Below are 17,190 nucleotides of genomic sequence, written 5' to 3'. Positions count from 1 at the left end.
CTAAAATATGCATTTTAACTTATAACTCTTTGATACTTTGAAAACTTAATTTGTCAGATTGCAACTAAAAATCTTTAGGTTTGTCACGTTGATGTCCATAAGACTACAGAAGGAAGAACCCGTTTTGCAGTCTGCAAAACCCTCTCCTTTGTAAAGAGTTATATTTCTGTTTCTAAAAACACTGCTACACGTAACTTAAAGTATTTGAAAAGTCTAACAGTATTAATCGCTGTGTTGATGTGATGGTGGAGGGTCTCCATTCAAAAAACAAACCGCTTTTGTTTGACTTGACAGTGAAGGACTACAACTCCCAGCAGGAACCTCTTCCAGTCTGAGCTCCTTCTCAGCCAATCAGAGCCCTTCTAGATTTATGGTAGCTGTAAGGGGCACGGGGCCAGCGCGTCTAGCCAGCTCGAAGTGCCACGACTTCACAGCAGACCACGGATCCAGCGGAGTGAGGGGGGGAGAGCGCCGTTAGAGGAAAAAAAGAATAAGATTCAAGTTAGCTGGATTATAGAGATAGCTTTCCACAGAAGTCACATCATCTCCAACCCAGAGCCTGTTTTTTGCCCTCAACCAGTACCTTTTTGAAGCAAGCAGCTGTATCTTTACCAGGAGCAGCAGCGCAGTAAGTATGGGATTCTTGGAAAATTTTATTCATTGAGTCAGGCTTAGCTAGCTTGGACAGCTACCTTCGAGCTGAACCGTTAAATAACTACTTGGACTGAAAGACTGCGGGTAAAACTTGAGAGGGATTATTTAGACTTTTGGTTCTTGATTTATTTTCAGGTTTTATTGCGGGCTTTGTAGCGTTTTCTTGTGTAGACCAACAGTTGGTATGCTGGACATTAGCGAAATCCATTGATTAATACTGATAGCACTACAGCTAGCTGTTAAGTAACGTTTTAAAGCTTTATGTCTTGTGATAATTTGCACCATGTCATTGTTATATTGGATTATGTGCTTATAATATTTCTGAAATCCCTCTACCCCCCTTTCCTCAGATCCCTTTAAATGTGTTAAATGAACTAGTCAAAAACTTCGTGGAAGCACATCTTTTGTTGTGTAATAAAAACTGACGAGTTATGCTCAGATATTGCTAACAGTACGCCTGAGAGAGAAATAAATAGCGGACAAAGACTTATTTTAATTCCCACAGAGGGAATCCGGTGCACACGAATACAAGGCAGGGAGTTTGGAGTTGGAAAGTACACGTAGCATGTAACACATCAGTAGGTTGAGTCTCCTGTTGAGGCTGAAATCATCCTTGGTTGGGTTTTCTTGAAGTCCTCCTCTTCTGCTCAGTCTGAGTGGAGATGCACTGACGTGTGACACCGCAGATCAGGAAGCAGCCCATTCTCCTTTCAGCCTTCTCCTTCCCTGTAATGAACAGGGACTCTGGACTCTGATTGCACTCAAATTGCTAAACGGTTACCTTTTTAAAAGGTGGATATACATTTGTTTTTGCAGAAAACGGTCTTTATGTTTTTTTTTTCTTTTTGTGGAATGCTTTTTTTTTTTTATTTCCTGGATTTCAGTATACAGATAGACACAAATAAAGCCAAGACTGGCGCTGGGATAAAGTAAAGAAGGCGCTTTAGTGTATCTCAGGCAGGTTTTAATGCCCTGCAGGCTCAGCATTCTGGTTTGTGACTGGAGTTGTAGGCTGAAAGCCTTCCAGGCCTTTTTTAGTTAACAGGAGAGAAAATAAATGTGAACCACCAGCCAACTTTTGAGGAAAACATCTTGCTTTGTGTGGCTACTAATTAATAATTATTAATACATCAAATTATAGAGTGTTTGCTGCTAAAAATACTTATTACATTACTTTAATTATTGAATTTGAAATTAAAGGTAGAACAGATCATGCTCTATCTTATCAGAATTTTTTGTTGGTTTTATTAAACATTCAACAAAATTTCATATAACGGTTTACATTTTTGGCATTATTATAAAAACTAAGTGTGATAACATTTACATTCATGCCAACAAAAAGTGCACTTTTAATGAATCTTTGCTATATATTTTGGGGGTGGGGGAAAATATTTTATTTTTATATATTTTTAGAAGAAGTGTAAACATTATAAACATGCATGCACATGTATATAAGAAGCATAAATAATATATATATATATTTTAAATTACAAATAAACATCAAAAGAAAGTATATCTCTCCACCACCACCCAAGAAACAGTTTTTATTGGCTAAGTAGCTGTTGAGCAATACAGACTCCTGCTTAGTTTGTTTTTCTGTTGTTGTTTTTTTTCTTCTTGCAATGCTTATCGATGCTGTTCTTTTTGTTAAACAGCATTAAGAGTGCACAGAGGATCTTTCAGTTATTTAAGTAGACGCTTTACCCCAGTAGAAGTGTGTATTTTTTTTTAGGTAAGATCTGAGCTGCACAGTCTGGTCACTGCAGCCTTCACTCAAACGTATTAGGGATATTAGCGACACCTTGAGGTTGTTATAAGTAAAGACCTTGTTAGAGCATTTCTTTTTACGTTTACTGCTGTTTTCTTTTTTCTTTTTAGCCTGACATGCAATACCATACTACCCTAATTACTGGCTTATGTTATTGCTGTAAACAGTATGTTTGATTATTGCTTATGTTCATAGGTTCCTATTCCTCCTTTTAGGTTTACTGAAATCAAAAGATGGACATCTACGACCCCCAGACTCTTGGGATTATGGTATTTGGTGGTTTCATGGTGATCTCTGCCGTAGGGATCGCCCTTGTTTCCACCTTCTCCATGAAGGAAACCTCTTATGAGGAGGCCCTCGCTAAACAACGCAAAGAGTTGGGTAAAATACAGTCAGTTCGCTCGGAGAAAAAGAAAAAGGACAAAGTAGCCGAGAAGAAGAGCCGTGGGAAGAAAAAGGAGGAAAAGCCAAATGGAAAAATCCCGGAACAGGAGAAGGCTGAAGAAGCTGCTGACTCTGAAGCTGAAGCAGCCATTGAGCCTGCTGCTGCTGCTCCAGCTGTATCTGCTGTTCCTGCCCCTGAGCCTGCTCCAGTCCTCGAAGTTAAACCGTCTGCAGCCCCAGTGGCTGCGGAGACACAACCCCAAACTGCTGCTGAGCCATCGCCTGTGCCCTCGCCTAAGGACAAAAAGAAGAAGAAGGTGGCGAAGGTTGAGCCAGCCTCAACTCAGCAAGCCCCAGTGGTGTCTGCTGCAGTGCCAGTAAAGTCCTCAGCAGCCTCTTCTGCAACCCAGCCTCCCCCGGCTGTGCAGAGCAAAGCAGCCGCCTCGTCCTCTGCACCCCCTTCAACCAAGTCTGCTTCTGGATCTTTGAAATCCACTCCTGCATCCGCTTTGGCTCCTCCGTCAACCAAACCTGCCTCTGTCTCTGCTCCTGCCCCTGCGTCAGCTAAATCCACCAATGTCCAACCTAAATCCACCAATGTCCAACCTAAATCCACCAATGTCCAGGCTAAATCTTCGACCCCCACACCAAACAAATCTGCCCCGGCACCAAGCAAGTCCTCTACAGCCCCAGCCAAGTCGGCAGCAGCTCCATCCAAGGTCGCCCCAGTGCTGGAGGTGGTCACTAAAGATGTTCCAGTAATGGCCGTGCCTCCAGTGGGGTCTCAGCAGGCTCCTGCTCCAGCCAAAGCACAAGAACCCAAAAAGAAGGCTTCCAAGAAGAAGTCTGAGCCCGGTAAGCAAATATGATCAGGACAAATTTACTTCATTCTGCTTTAGAAGCCATGTTGTATATTCAGGTTTGGTCATATTTTAAACATTTTAGAGTTCCTACACAGTCTGAAAAATGTTGCATTTGATTAAAGATTTCTCCAAATCTGGATAATCACGGAAAGAGAAAAGAAATTATGGAAATGTTTATTTCTTTTCACATTGTCTAAAGAAATCTACCCATCATGCCATCCGTTCTTTCTGTTTTGTCAGTCCATTTGTCCTTTTGTCCATCGCATTCATCTGTCTAATTCTTCTACCCATCTATGTCTTTTATTTGTTAGTTTATCCACCTTACTTCTTTCAGCAGTCACAGTTTCTACATTCAAATAATTATCTGCCATAAAATCACAGAAACCTTTTGCATTCTTTTTTTTATTTGCTGGAAGGATCGGGAAGTCTGGAATTTTGAGTCTGGAAAAGCTTGGAATCGGAAATAGAAAAACATGTAGGAAGCCTGATTTAGTGGCGTCAGTATTCCTGCATTTCCATTTTTAAATGTGTCACTATATATTTTTACTTAGTTTGGTAACATATATGAATAACTAAAAGGAAACTGGTCACTGATCCTTTACCAAAAGCTCAGAGCTGCTGTTGATTTTTAGAGCTTCCATTGCAGAAATTAGTTTTCTCCTCTGAAGTGCAGGAAGTGGTCGTGGAGCCAGGAACTACATTAGCCACAACACTGGTGATTATGCGTTTTGTGCCGCTGAATCAAGAGGGAAGGCATGCCTGCATAGTTGGGTTACATAATTGTGCAGTCTAGTGCAAGGCAGAAACAACCTGTCAGTAGTGATGAGCTTCCAGCTGTGTACCCACAGTACCAAGGGGCAGCGGTGGGTAACGTCTGGCACGCCGCTCTGAGGGGCGTAGAGCACAGCAGCTTGTCCAAACACTGTTGGCCCTGTTTGGTTAGCTTACAAAGCTTTTCAGTGCCTCTGACAATGAGCAGAGAGGAGGGGCTGACCTTCTCCTGTCCCTGCGGCTCGTCTCCGCCTGGTGCCACAGCGGCCCAGCATTTTACCATCTGAAACTGCCCAGTGCCACATATTCAAAGAACAAGTCTCAACCTTGTCCTTTTTCCTCATATGCAGTCATCTTCAGGAAAGCCCGAAGCTTTCCAAAAATAATAAATCCGTTTGTTCTTGTCTCTCAATTTGCTGCCATCATGTTTATTTCTCTCCAGCAGCTGTAGCGGCGGCGGTGGTCGACTCTGCTGATGCTCCGCTCTACCTGCCCTATAAATCTCTGGTTTCCACCATCAGCAGCATGGTGTTCAGTGAGGGGGAGGCGCACAGGCTCATCGAGATCCTCTCTGAGAAAGTCGGCATCATCCAGGATACCTGGCACACGGTATGAAACTCAGCAGTTGGTGATTGGGGATGGGGAAAAAAAAAAAGAACCACAACATAAAGAGAGATATGTACTTTTTTTTTCTGTGTATTGTGATTTTTTTTTAGGCCACTCAGAAGGGAGATCCGGTCACGATGCTGAAGAAGCAGCTGGAGGAGAGAGAGAAGCAGCTGGCAGCAGAGCAGGAAGATGCTTCTGCAGCTAAGAATCGTCTTCGAGAAATGACCAAGGTTCAAAACTGAAATGCTCATCACGACACATTTTCTGTGCTGGGATCCTTCAAATCAGGTTTTGCTGTTCAGATTTGCTTGTAGGCTAGTGTCGAGGTGAACCAATGTACAAACCAAGCCAAACTTAAAAATTGTATGTCAGTCACTGCTGTGATTTAAAAGTCCTGAGATACTAGAGAAAGTTTTAGGAAATCAGAGATTTCACCATGCGGTGTTGTCCCTCCCCTTCCTGCTGGCAAAGATTAAGACGCTTCACTTTTCCTTTCTAATCTAGGAAAATAAATAATAAACAATCCCATCTTAAAAAATAAGTCTAATCATACCTGAGCCTGAGTATGTCCAAGGTTGATTGATCAAAATTGGAAAATTTTTTTTTTAGTCTTTGAAGTCAAAATTGCAGAATTACAATACATGAAAAAAAGCTATCTTTACCTTCTTAGATAACTATGAAGCATGACATGCTGGAGGGTTTTTCCACTCGGAAATATGGAAAACAAGTCAGATTGCAATTTTTCTGTATCCAGAAAGAGGATTTTGAATGAGTCAGTGGCTCAAACATGCTGAAAGGAAACAGGAAAATAATGAAAATTTAAAACTACCCTGAAACACACAATCTGACCACGTTTTAGTTGAATCAACACAGTATTGTGTAAAGATGAAACAAAAACATCAAGGAAGCCAAAAGAGTTAAATAAAAGCAACTGGTTGGTGGTAAACATTTCTGCTTTAACGTGCTGTTGCAGTGATGTTTTTACTGAAGGTTATCAGAGAATCTCATACCGACTCTAAATTTAGGTTGTTGTTTTTTTGTTTTGTTTTTTTTGTCCTGAAGGTGGTGCTAGAATAAAGCACACAAAATAACTTGCTGATCAAAACCAGATTTCTTATTGGAACAAATCTTTATAAAGCTCCTGTATTAAAGTCAGAATCCATCCAGAGGGAGGCGGGGTTTGCTAGTACTCGGCTTCAATGTTTACCATAGTTTGAATTGAAAATCTAAATGTGATTCACACTGAATCACATTTGTTTTGTAAAAACTATGTGTTTAATAACATTACCAGACCAAAGTCTCACTTAAAGATTAAAAAGTGAAATTAGTGATGGCTATTTTCACAATTTCTTCACCTGAAGTGACTCTGCAGCCTCAGAAACGTGAAGTGAACGGGTCTGACTGTAGTTTGCATTCACCAGGAGTTGTCGGCGGAGAAATCCAAGGTGGCCAGCGTGGAGACGCGGCTCAGCTCTCAGCTGAGCAAGAGGGAGCAAGAGATGATCGCTCTGCAAGCGCGCATGCAGGCCAGTTACCAGGACCATGTAGCCCAGACCCAGAGGCTCAATGCAAAGGTTAGTTCATTTAATATCACTGTTCATTTGGTAAGAACTTGATCTTGGATCCTTATCTGCTGAAATATATTGTTGTATAGATGCTTTTATTTCTGCAGTGTTACTGATAAAAAAAACAACTTTAAACTGCAGATCCTGAGCCTGCAGGACCAGCTGGAAAAAGGTCCTAACGCCCAACTTGCTCGTCTGCAGCAGGAAAATTCAATCCTCCGCGATGCTCTAAACCAGGCAACTAGTCAAGCTGAGAGCAAGTGAGTTTCTAACTACATTTAATTATAGACCTTATATGTAGTACACCTGGTGTTTTGTCTTTGAATTACTTGGTTTCTAAACTTTTCTTCACTTAATCTCGCTCCCTTTTTTTTTTCTTCTTTTTTTTTTCCCGTCGCTCTCCGATCAGACAAAATGCAGAGCTGGCCAAGCTGCGTCAGGAATGTGCAAAGCTAACCAAAGAGCTCGGAGAGAAGACGGAAAGTCTCCTTACTGATGAGCACGTCAGGAAAGGGCTGGAGTCCAAGCTCTCTGCCGCAGAGAAGCAGCTCTCACTGCTGCAGGTTGGCCCGGCCTGTGGGAACGGCACTTTTTTTTATTATCATATACAGGAGAGCTGCTCGGGTTTCCATGTGGAAGCAGATTTATTCTTGTTGTTTTCTATTAAACCCAGTGTCGTGTTTCAGTAGCCACATGGTTATGAAGTGGAGAGAGAAAAAAAAAAAGTAAGCCTTTTCCCACCTATTCACTGACCTTCTCGTGTTCAGGGAATGGATTACTGCAGGGATTTGGAATCGGTGTAGATGTGTAATAACTCACCTTCAAGAAAAATACTGTAAAGTTTCTAAATCTGGTAAACTTGATTAAATATTTCTGTAAGGATCCTTCAGACGACTTTATGCCTCACAAGAAACGAGTTGTGCCCTACCAAGTCAAAACCAAAACACAGAAAACCGTTTAAAAACTAGGCTTAAATGGCCCAATGTATGTTTGTTTGACCAAATATTAAAATGATTTTTACCAATCAAAGTCAATAAATATATATTTTTTAAATTGGGCATAAATACAAGCAAACAACAAAACCCCTGATGGTACTAAGAAATGGGTGGAAGTAATTTAAGATATGATGGCAGTAAGAAACAAAGTAAGATAAAATACAAATCGGTATATAAATAAAATTTCAACGCTTTATAGTTTGAATGGAAATGGGATACAAAAAGCTGAAATAGTTCATCAAAGATGAAGTTGCACAATTAAAATTGAGATCAAAATAAAAGCTTATTTAAAAGTAAACAAAGAAAATGACATGCAATGAAAACATAAGGAAAAAATACTAAATTTAACACCAACACTGTCAGCTGTCCTAGGAAAGAACTGCGAAAGCCTCCTGTATGTTTGTTCTAACGTTTTTATTTTTAAACCCATCCTCATACTTGAGGATTCTGGAGGACTCTTGCGATTAAAAACATCTCAAATAAATGTGACAGGTGATAAAGGGATTTGTAGGTGTTTATAAAGAGCTTAGCTCTTTAAGCCTGACAGAAAACATGACTAGGCTCTTTGTGGTTTCCATGCACAATTAAACATTTTCACCTGCTCAACAATAAATGAGTAACAACAATATAAGCTTAATAAAGCAAAGTATCATATCAAAGAAAGACCCTTGATGTCCTGAATTTTTTGCACACATTGTTTTCTTCTTCTAGAAATCTTAAGTTATTCTCAGCAGGAAGAACAGGATATGAGTCACAACGAAACCGCTTGCTGTTTTAAGCCAGCTTTAATAATTGGGTGTGTCAAGTTTGAGATCCTACTTACTCTTAAAAGCAAAAGTAAGACAAACAAATTTTGCATTGTGCCCAACATTTTTATGTTAAGTGTCTATTTTGACGGTTTCTTTTTTTTTTTTTTCTTTTAATTACAGTTAAACGTATTTAAAAATGTATCTGTAAATAAATAAATTGCCTGGTTTAATATTTGTTCACTTCCTGGTTTCAAGTCAAACCCCATGGCTTACTGAAAGGAAGTACGTCTCAGTTCATTTGCAACTTGTCTGTGCCGCCGGTGGCTCACATGCTGCGGCTCTTCCTCTATTACTGGTTATTTGTAGCGACTTAGTCAGCACGGCTGACATGCCCTGTTGTTTAATCATTAACCTACTCTCCATCGCAGCTGTTTCATGTTTGCGAGCATCTTGCTGTGTTGCAACCAGGCGCTCTAAAAGCGCGGCAGCCGTCTGTCTGAATCATCTCTAAATTCCTTAATGTTCAGTGCGCTCTCTGTGAAAAAGTGTTAAAATGTTAACTCCTCCCTGCCAAACTGATTCTAACACTCAGGGTATAGCTTTTTATGTTTATTTTCTTTTAGATTATTTAATTCACTTTTTTCTAAGTTCATATCTTAATCAATGATTCAGTAAGCCTTTGCTGCCTCCTGCTGTCTGACACGTTTTAACCAAAATCCCCCAGGCGAGCCGTGCAGAAAGTGAGCAGGCGTTGCAGAAGCGGCTGGAGGAGGTGAGCGAGGAGCTCAGGACGACGCAGAGCAGAAACAGCAGCCTGCAGGCCACTCTGGAGCAGAGCCAGCAGGACAGCAGCGCGGTGTCAGGTCAGAGAAAGGCGTGGCAGGGTCGTGTTCATGACCTTTTTCATGCTACGGTGTAGAGTAAGTCGCGTTTTGCCCGTGCAGAGTACCAAGTGCGCATAGAGAGGTTGGAGGCAGAGGTCAAGGAGCGTTCTGGTCAGGTGGAGACCCTCACTGCCCAGCTCGGGGAGACGCAGGCGGAGAAGAGCCAGCTCACACAGCAGCTGGCCTCCATCAACTCCCTGCTGGAGGCTAGTCAGAGCAAACAGGATGAGGATGGCAAGCAGGTAGGACATTTTTGTTTTTGATCTTTCAGTTTGACTTTTGCTTGGACAAAACGCTCAGTGATTTTTATCACTTTATCAGCAGGTCAAGCCAGCAGAACTGGAACATCTAAAGCTCAGGTAAGTGGGTCGTCTTTTGTGTTTTGCAGGCATGACATGTGAAAGGAAAGATTTTTTCTTACTGATTAGGTTTTTTTTGTTTGTTTGTTGTTGTTTTTTTACAGCCTTCAAGAAAAGGACAGCCAGCTGAGTTCACTTCATGAAGAACTGAAGCAGCTGCAGATAAAGCAGGAAGCTGCAGTGAGTGTTACAATCAATTAGTACTAAATCCACTGTCCAGTGGAGCCACTGTTATTCTTGATGCTAACAATGAGAATCTGATCCACTAGGAGAACGCCATTACTGAACTTGAGCAAAAAAATAAGAGGTAAGGCGTTTTCCTTTGTTTGTCCCTGAGATCCTGCTGGCTAAGCACAAATTAACTGATGCTAATCTGTTTAGTGAGGATGCCAGCTTTGTCAGCTCACTTCAGGAAGAACTCAAAAACCTCAAAGAAGAGATGGTGCAAGTTGAAAACGCAAAAGTAAGTTTCCTCGTGTTAAATGTGAATTATTCTATGGCCGACGGGGTGTTACTGAGCAAATATTGTGTTTTTGTGTTTTTTTTCTAGTCGGACACTTCAGCAAAGGTCACACAACTGCAGAACAGGTAACACACTGCACCTGGATTTTACTTCATTCCTTTTTGTTCAAAGTGTTAAAAGGTGATTTGGTAATATGTGTGAAGATTATATGAAGGGTCCAAGGGCTCCTTCACTCTGCTCAAAGTCTGGATGTGTTGAAACATGGAAATAAGCTGGTGTGAGGAAAAACTCATTTAGCCTCCGACTAGATGAAACATCCACAGAAAAAAGTTTAAAAAGCAAAACCTGACAATTTACTACTTTTTTTTTTATTGTCCTGTAAACCTTCATAGATCAGGGCTTGAGAGGTTCTGCAAGTTATTTAAATTTATCCAGTCTCAGTATATTAAATATATTCCGTACTAGTCAAGTCTTAAATGTTTTTGGTTAAAGCTTTTATTGTTGCTGTTACTTTTTTTTTCTTAGATAGACTCATGACTTCCATTTGGTCTCTGATTTTGTGCTGTGGGAAAATATTATACTATGTATAATTGAAATATGATGCAGGGATGTCTATATCTATATATCCATCTCCAGAGTTTGTTCCTTTTATGTAATGGTCAAAAGTTGCTTTTGTTGGTGTATTTATTGCTGTTATTTATTGCCTGGCCACTGTAGGAACATCTGCCATAAATAAATTCATAGAGAACTGTCGTATCTGTGCTTTACTTTGGGTTCAACAGAACCGAGAACTGAGGAACTATGCTTTTGTTTTTTGTCAGTCTGTCTGAGAAGGATTCCCTTGTTGCATCACTGCAAGAGGAGTTGAGGGAAGCAAAAGCTGCCACAGATGCTGTAAGCTTTCATTTTGTTTGTTTTACATGAATGACTTTATGGTTTGGTGTTTATGAGCCAACTGATTAGGCCGTCCTCTGCTGCAGAATGGTGTGGCTCAACTGGCAGCTCTTCAGAACGAAGCCAAAGAAGCTCTTCAGTCGCTCTTCCCACAGATTCCAGTGGAGACAGAGCAGGTAAGTAACAGAGATCACTAACCGATACTGTGACAGCGATCCAATTTACAGTGATGATCTTTCTGTTTTCCTTTCTTTTTTTATTTAGCCCAACTGGTTAAAAGCATTTACACAGAAAGCTCAGGAGGCCCTTAGCCAGCAGAGTAAGGAGTCTCATTCAAGCACAGCATCGCCAGTAAGCATTTCCTTTATTTCTTTATTTTTTTCACAAATGAATATAAAGTTGATGAAAATGTTTCCAGAAGAAGCTTTGGACGTTTGTTGTTGTTGTTGTTACAGGAGTTGCTGGAGAAACTGAAGGAATCGGAGGAGAACTACAGTTCCCTTCAGGCTGAATGTGACCAGTACAGGACGGTCCTGGCTGAAACTGTAAGTGGATGAAATCGGCACAACATGGAACAGTCATTAGCTTTCTGTGTTCAATAGATACTACTTGTGTAATTATGATGCAGGAAGGAATGCTGAAACATCTGCAGAAAAGCGTGGAAGAGGAGGAGCTGGTTTGGAAGTCAAAGATGGCAAACTCAGAAGAACAGCTGAAGGAGGTATGTGGAAGCCTGACCTTTGGTCATGATCAGTCTGATTCCGTCTGAGACGTCGCTCTTCCCTCTGTGACTCTGACAGGCTTTGCAGAAAGTCAGCAAGCTGGAAGCAGAAAACCAAAGTGTAGAACAGGTTGGTTTTTCTTACTGTAATTCACATTTTCAGGGAGTTTTTGAGTAAAAATGTTAAATGTTCTGTTTTGTGTGTTTGTTCAGTTGAAGGAACAAGTGATGCTTCTGGAAGCTCAGCTTGAAAAGCAATCAGACAACCTAATGACCTCAGAGGAAGTGGCGCAGGTACGCAAGCAGGAACCAATCTCTTATATAAACACACAATAAATACAAGCTGTCTCTTTCTATTGAATCTCCATGTGTTACTCGTACAACTTTGAACCCCTTTTCATCAGGGTTGAATTTGTGATTATAAATCTTTGGATTTCCCTTTTTCCGTTTTTTCAACCTACATAAAGTTGTCATAAACTGACCTTTTTAAAAGAACCTCAGTGCAAGATAAACCATTCCAGATATGTTGACTCTAAATGAGATCCAGCCTTAAAAAGTTGTGAAAGAAGCCAAACTCACATTTGAATCTTAAATGTTTTGTACTCAATTTATTTTTCCACTTTCAAACTCTGGAAGTTTTAAAATATCTTCTTGATTGGAAGATTCAGTTTTTTTTTCCTCGTGTGACCAGAGCTCCTTACCTCTACCATACTCTTTCATTTTATTATTATTATTATTATTTTTTAGATGAAGTGAGCAGACCTCTATCAGAGGTTCAAAACTTACAATATTGTTTTATACCCTAATGCTGGTTGTTCACTAATGTTCAAGGCAATTTGTTGCCCTGGATTTTTTTTTTTTAGGAATTTGAGTGAAGAAGCTGAACCCAAATGAATTCCATCTATTTCATATCTTTTATTTGTCCCCTCTGTGCTCAGCTGAAGCTGCAGCTGTCAGATTATCAGAACCAGTTGGACTTGGCCCAGAAGGATGTCCGGGCACACAAGGAGGAGCTCCAACAGGTGAATTTTTATTTCAATGCTCCTTTCTTTTTTTTCTTTTTGGCCTTCAAAGACAAACATGTACAAATCCAAATACCTGAGCGACTGCGTTGAGAGGGGAGGTGTGAGGAATTAGTGGAAATCCCTCCTTTATGCTCACAACCTGCTCTGTAAGGTGTCAGTAACGTCACGGGATTCATCCACGGCGATTGCGTAACGAGTGACTGGCGACGGCTTCCTGTTTCAGGTCAGAGCACAGCTGGGCGAGATCACGAAGCGGACTCAGGGAGAGCAGAACGGCCCGGCTGAGGCCGAACCCAGTCAGGTCAGGGTGCGAGGATCACAGGGCACCCTCCGCTTCCTGTCAGAAAGTACCAGACAGCGACTGGAACAGCAGCCCAGAACTCGTCCCATAGGAGCTGGGTCTAATCTGAAATAAAGAACCTTTTTATTTGCCATCAGGTTTAGCTGACGTGCTAAACAATAAAGCCAAAAGTCAGCGTGTGTAAACACGAACAGATGAGTTTAGATTCAGGACTTGCTTCATTTCCAGTCTGTCCAGTACTCCTCTGACGGCAGCTCTGTATGCTAACCACTGTTTGCGTCAGCTAAGTACACTTAACCCTCACCGCTGCTCTTCCTCCTTGTTAGCATGCTCCCCTCCATCCTGTTTTAACAAATTTTCTCCTCCATTAACAGAGTAGAACATAAGTTCTCTACTTGAACATTTCAGCTAAAACATATCGACAAGAAACTAACTTGGACCAGCTCCAGTGTGCTGATTTGACACATGCGTATCTGGAAAAGTGTGTATTTACAGCGTTGTGATGGTGTGTGTGTGCTGCCAGGTTCAGAACGAGTTGAACCAGACGACGGAGAAGCTGCGCGGAGAGGAGACTCAGAGGCAGCAGCTCCTGGAGGAATTCGAGCAGGTAGCCGAGACGTCACCTGTGCGCTCACTGGTCGTGTGATGCTGCAGTGAGTCATACTGACACGCCTCTTTGACTTCCAGGCCCAGAAGACGGTGGGGGAACTCCAGGCCCAGCTGGATCTTTTAAAAATTTCTACAGACGCGCCGCAATCTGACACAGAAGACGTAGCTCAGCTCAAGGTGTGTTAAGATACCCGGATGTAATGTTTAGCTCAGTGCAGCAGCTTTTCATTCTGCTGCGATAAACACTTTCCTTTATTTATTATTCAAAAGAAGCCACAAAAATCAGCCGGCCCCAAATGTAAATATGAGAGTATATTGATCTAAAGCTGTGCTGTACGATCTCAATCAACATTTCCATTAACTCTGACCAGCTTCGTTGTCCCTGTTAAAGTAAATCTTGAGTGTTTAAATAGACGGTAACTGGATTTCTTCTATTTCTCAAAGACTATTCACCTCTCATACAAGAGAAGATGAAAAGTTCTTTTTTTTCCGTTTTGTTTTTTTTAAAGATAAGTTTATCGAGAACAATACATATCGTACGGTATACATACTGTACACATTTGTCAGTTACAGCATACAACGTTTCCCCCTCTCATAATGTGAACAATTTCAACAGAATTGACCTGCTGTGAACACACAGCAGGTCAAAAGAAAACTTTAACTTGTTTTCAAGAAAAAAACAAGTTAAAGAGACAAAAAAAAAAAAAAAACGTCACCATGGTTACCATATCGTAACAAGTCCCTCTCTGTCATCCTGTTGGGTGCAAGTTGGTTTTTCCACTGTAAAATTCTCAAAAGTTCTGCGAGACCACTTCTTTTGAAGCGCACAGGACTATCATAACCTGGATGACTGAGAATCCACCACAACCTGCTGAAGAGAAGCATCCCCGCAGCATGATGCTGCCCATACGAGGTCTCACCTAGAAGTATGGATTATCCACATAGCTTTGCTCATATTCCTAAAAGTCAAATTTGATCTCCTCTCGACATGTTTGTCGATCTTCTTTTTACATGTTTGCTGTTCTCCATATTTGACTTGAGAGACTGCAGACAGGACTTTTTGTGGCACTTTGAACAGCGGCCATCTTCTTTCTGCTCTTTAGTAAAGACCAGATTTGTGTAGCGCTGCGTAAGACTAAGTCGTTTTGTCAGTGCAATCTTCTTCCACTTGAGCTGCGGACCTCTGCAGCTTCCTCTTGGCTGCTTTACAGATCAATGACCTCCTGTCCTGTCAGGTTAGGTAGAAATCTAAGTGCAAATCTACCCCACATTTTTCAGATTATAGGTGTTCAAAAACAACCAGTTTATGTTGTTTCCTATGAAGTTCATTTTATCTTGTTGTGATAAAACAGGGGAACACTTTTAACTGGTATAAAAAAATGTTTATATACTTGACTGTGAGACCAGCACAATTATGTGGTTATCAGAGTTAAACGCCAACATCTAAACATCGTGTGAAACAAGACCCTCTCTACAGTTGGTGACAATTTAACATGGTTAATAATCTTGATTACATTTGACAACCTTATCTGTCAAAGCTTGAGCCATTCAGTTTCTTTTCCTCAAATCTTTGAAACATTTTACAGATTTTACACCATTCAGTTATGTTATAATTTGAACAGGAGCGTCTTGAGAAGGAGAAGAAGCTGTCCAAAGACCTTGGCCAAGCAGCCACTAAGCTCCAGCAGCTTCTTAAAGCCACTCAGGAGCAGCTGACCAAAGAGAGAGAGACTGTGAGAACATTACAGGAACACCTGGAGGTCAAAGTGCGTCTCCTACTGCTATAACACACAGATTGGCTTTAAATCTTTCCATATTTTGTCACTTTTTCATATTTCTTTTTTTTTTTTTTTTCAGGGGGAATTTGTGGAACTGAAGGAAGGAACATCCGTCTGAGTTGAAGCTCACCAGGAACGCTACAATAAAACCGCCAAATATGCCTTATAATTACCTAGTTATGCATTCCAAATTTATTCTTTCTTGTACTGTAGTTGTTTGCATTTCGTTGCAACTTTTAGGGATCAAATATTTTTGTGTAATGAATATTTCAAAGCAAGATTAGAGGAGAGTATCCTGCTGCAGTCTTTACTGAAGCCCACATTCCATCTACGATTCTGACTATGTCAGAAGTTATTTATCCCTTTGCCTTATAGTCCAAACATTTCCCCCCATAGTTCAGTGTTAAAAAGGGAACGTGAATGCACGTCAGACGTGCTTCAATCTGTGCAATTACTTTGTATGTCTTTTCTATGTGGTTGAATGATGGGAACACTTTATGGTTCATTGTAGAGCCTGCTTTTCCTCTGCAGCTGGCTGACAAACACATCAGATTTGTATGAATGAATAAACTACAGTTGAGCACTACCTGCTGCTGTTGTGTGTGTGAGTGAGAGAGAGATTTTATATTTCCTTTCCTGATTCAAAGTTATGCATGTGGACAAATCAGAAGACAAAACCTCAGTAATTAAGTTCAAACTTTGAAACCAATGTTTTTTGAATATAAATAAATAAATAAAAACACATTACAGACAATGAAAACATAAATTTTTCTCTGATAATCCAGATATTCCATTTTACAACTAAGCATTTTTAATATAAAAAATATATATTAAAAAGTATTTTTATATGCAGAATATATGTAATCAGAACTTGGTTTTCATGCTATTCTATAACCATTATAAATCGACTAAATACAAGTCCTTAATTTTTGTGCTATGTTTCTATAAATGTGAAATTTTAAAATATATTTATAGATGTAAAAAAAAAAAAAAAAATTGCTTTAATGCTTAAAGAGCTTTACTGGGCCTGTGTGTGGTTTTGGATGGGGCCTAGAAGAATTTGCCCTGTATGGCATTCATGCAACAAACACCCCCATCAACAGTCGCACATCCTGCCTGGGTTCAAAAAAAAAAAAACTGTCACAGGTCTGTCAGGAAGTATTACAACACTTCAACGCTCTTGCTACATGTCAAATTTGGTCATAAATTTAGTACGTTAAAATGGTTTCAGCCTCTTTTTGCTCTTGAGTTACACCAGGAAATGTTTTGCACAATGAATGTTGTGTGCTTTGGTTTCAGGCTTGATCCATATCTGCTTTTAAAAGACTTTGTAGAAGTGAAACTAAAACCCAGCATTGTTTAAACTTCGCCAACTTGCAACAGAAAGCCGTTGTGGTGCACAGTTTCACACAGATGCAGAGTTAAAAGCAAATAGGTCCATTTTGAATAGAAGACAAGTTCCTGCCAAACTATTCCTTATATGGTTTGAATCTGAGAAGTAGAAGTGACATCACTGAGACACTGCCACACATCAGTTGCAATTTTAGTTTGCTCAGCCCTTCATGGTTTGAAGCAGGAAATCTCATTTCCTTAAAGATGCAATGACTTTTGGGAAGTTAAGTTAGCTGTTGAGCACAAAGGTTTTAGTTGCCATAATAGAAAACTTAAGTTTGTCAGATAAGGCAGTCACATTTATACTCAAAGTTATTTATGCTTAAGACAGAACACTGCAGTTATTCTCCCGCTAAATTGCATTAAAATGTCATTAAATTAGGTCAAATCTCAGAATTACTTGTTT

The 17,190-nt window shown here is 40.4% G+C and overlaps 1 protein-coding gene across 6 annotated transcripts; it reads left to right on the top strand.

The window, feature by feature from the left end:
* The first annotated feature begins 376 nt into the window (after nt 1-376).
* rrbp1a (ribosome binding protein 1a) lies at nt 377-15,978 on the top strand. 6 transcript variants are annotated; one of them, XM_007546285.2, is made up of 27 exons: nt 377-628; nt 2,638-3,661; nt 4,883-5,049; nt 5,157-5,279; nt 6,471-6,623; nt 6,756-6,874; nt 7,024-7,177; nt 9,083-9,221; nt 9,303-9,484; nt 9,567-9,601; nt 9,706-9,781; nt 9,871-9,908; nt 9,983-10,064; nt 10,152-10,189; nt 10,886-10,958; nt 11,045-11,134; nt 11,223-11,309; nt 11,414-11,503; nt 11,587-11,679; nt 11,759-11,809; nt 11,893-11,973; nt 12,618-12,701; nt 12,928-13,005; nt 13,529-13,612; nt 13,693-13,791; nt 15,237-15,380; nt 15,472-15,978. In XM_007546285.2, the coding sequence occupies exons 2-27, from the start codon at nt 2,656-2,658 to the stop codon at nt 15,508-15,510; spliced, it is 3,405 nt and encodes a 1,134-aa protein (XP_007546347.1). In that variant the 5' UTR covers nt 377-628; nt 2,638-2,655; the 3' UTR covers nt 15,511-15,978. The 6 variants fall into 6 exon arrangements, with proteins under 6 accessions (XP_007546347.1, XP_016524028.1, XP_016524029.1 ...); XM_016668542.1 differs by having other exon boundaries at nt 2,618-3,661; nt 9,564-9,601; XM_016668543.1 differs by having other exon boundaries at nt 378-628; nt 4,886-5,049; nt 9,564-9,601.
* The last annotated feature ends 1,212 nt before the right edge of the window (nt 15,979-17,190 follow it).

Source organism: Poecilia formosa, unplaced genomic scaffold (assembly GCF_000485575.1).
Source record: "Poecilia formosa unplaced genomic scaffold, Poecilia_formosa-5.1.2 Scaffold15, whole genome shotgun sequence".
In the NCBI taxonomy this organism is placed as follows: domain Eukaryota; kingdom Metazoa; phylum Chordata; class Actinopteri; order Cyprinodontiformes; family Poeciliidae; genus Poecilia; species Poecilia formosa.
This window is presented reverse-complemented; position numbering and strand designations above follow the sequence as displayed.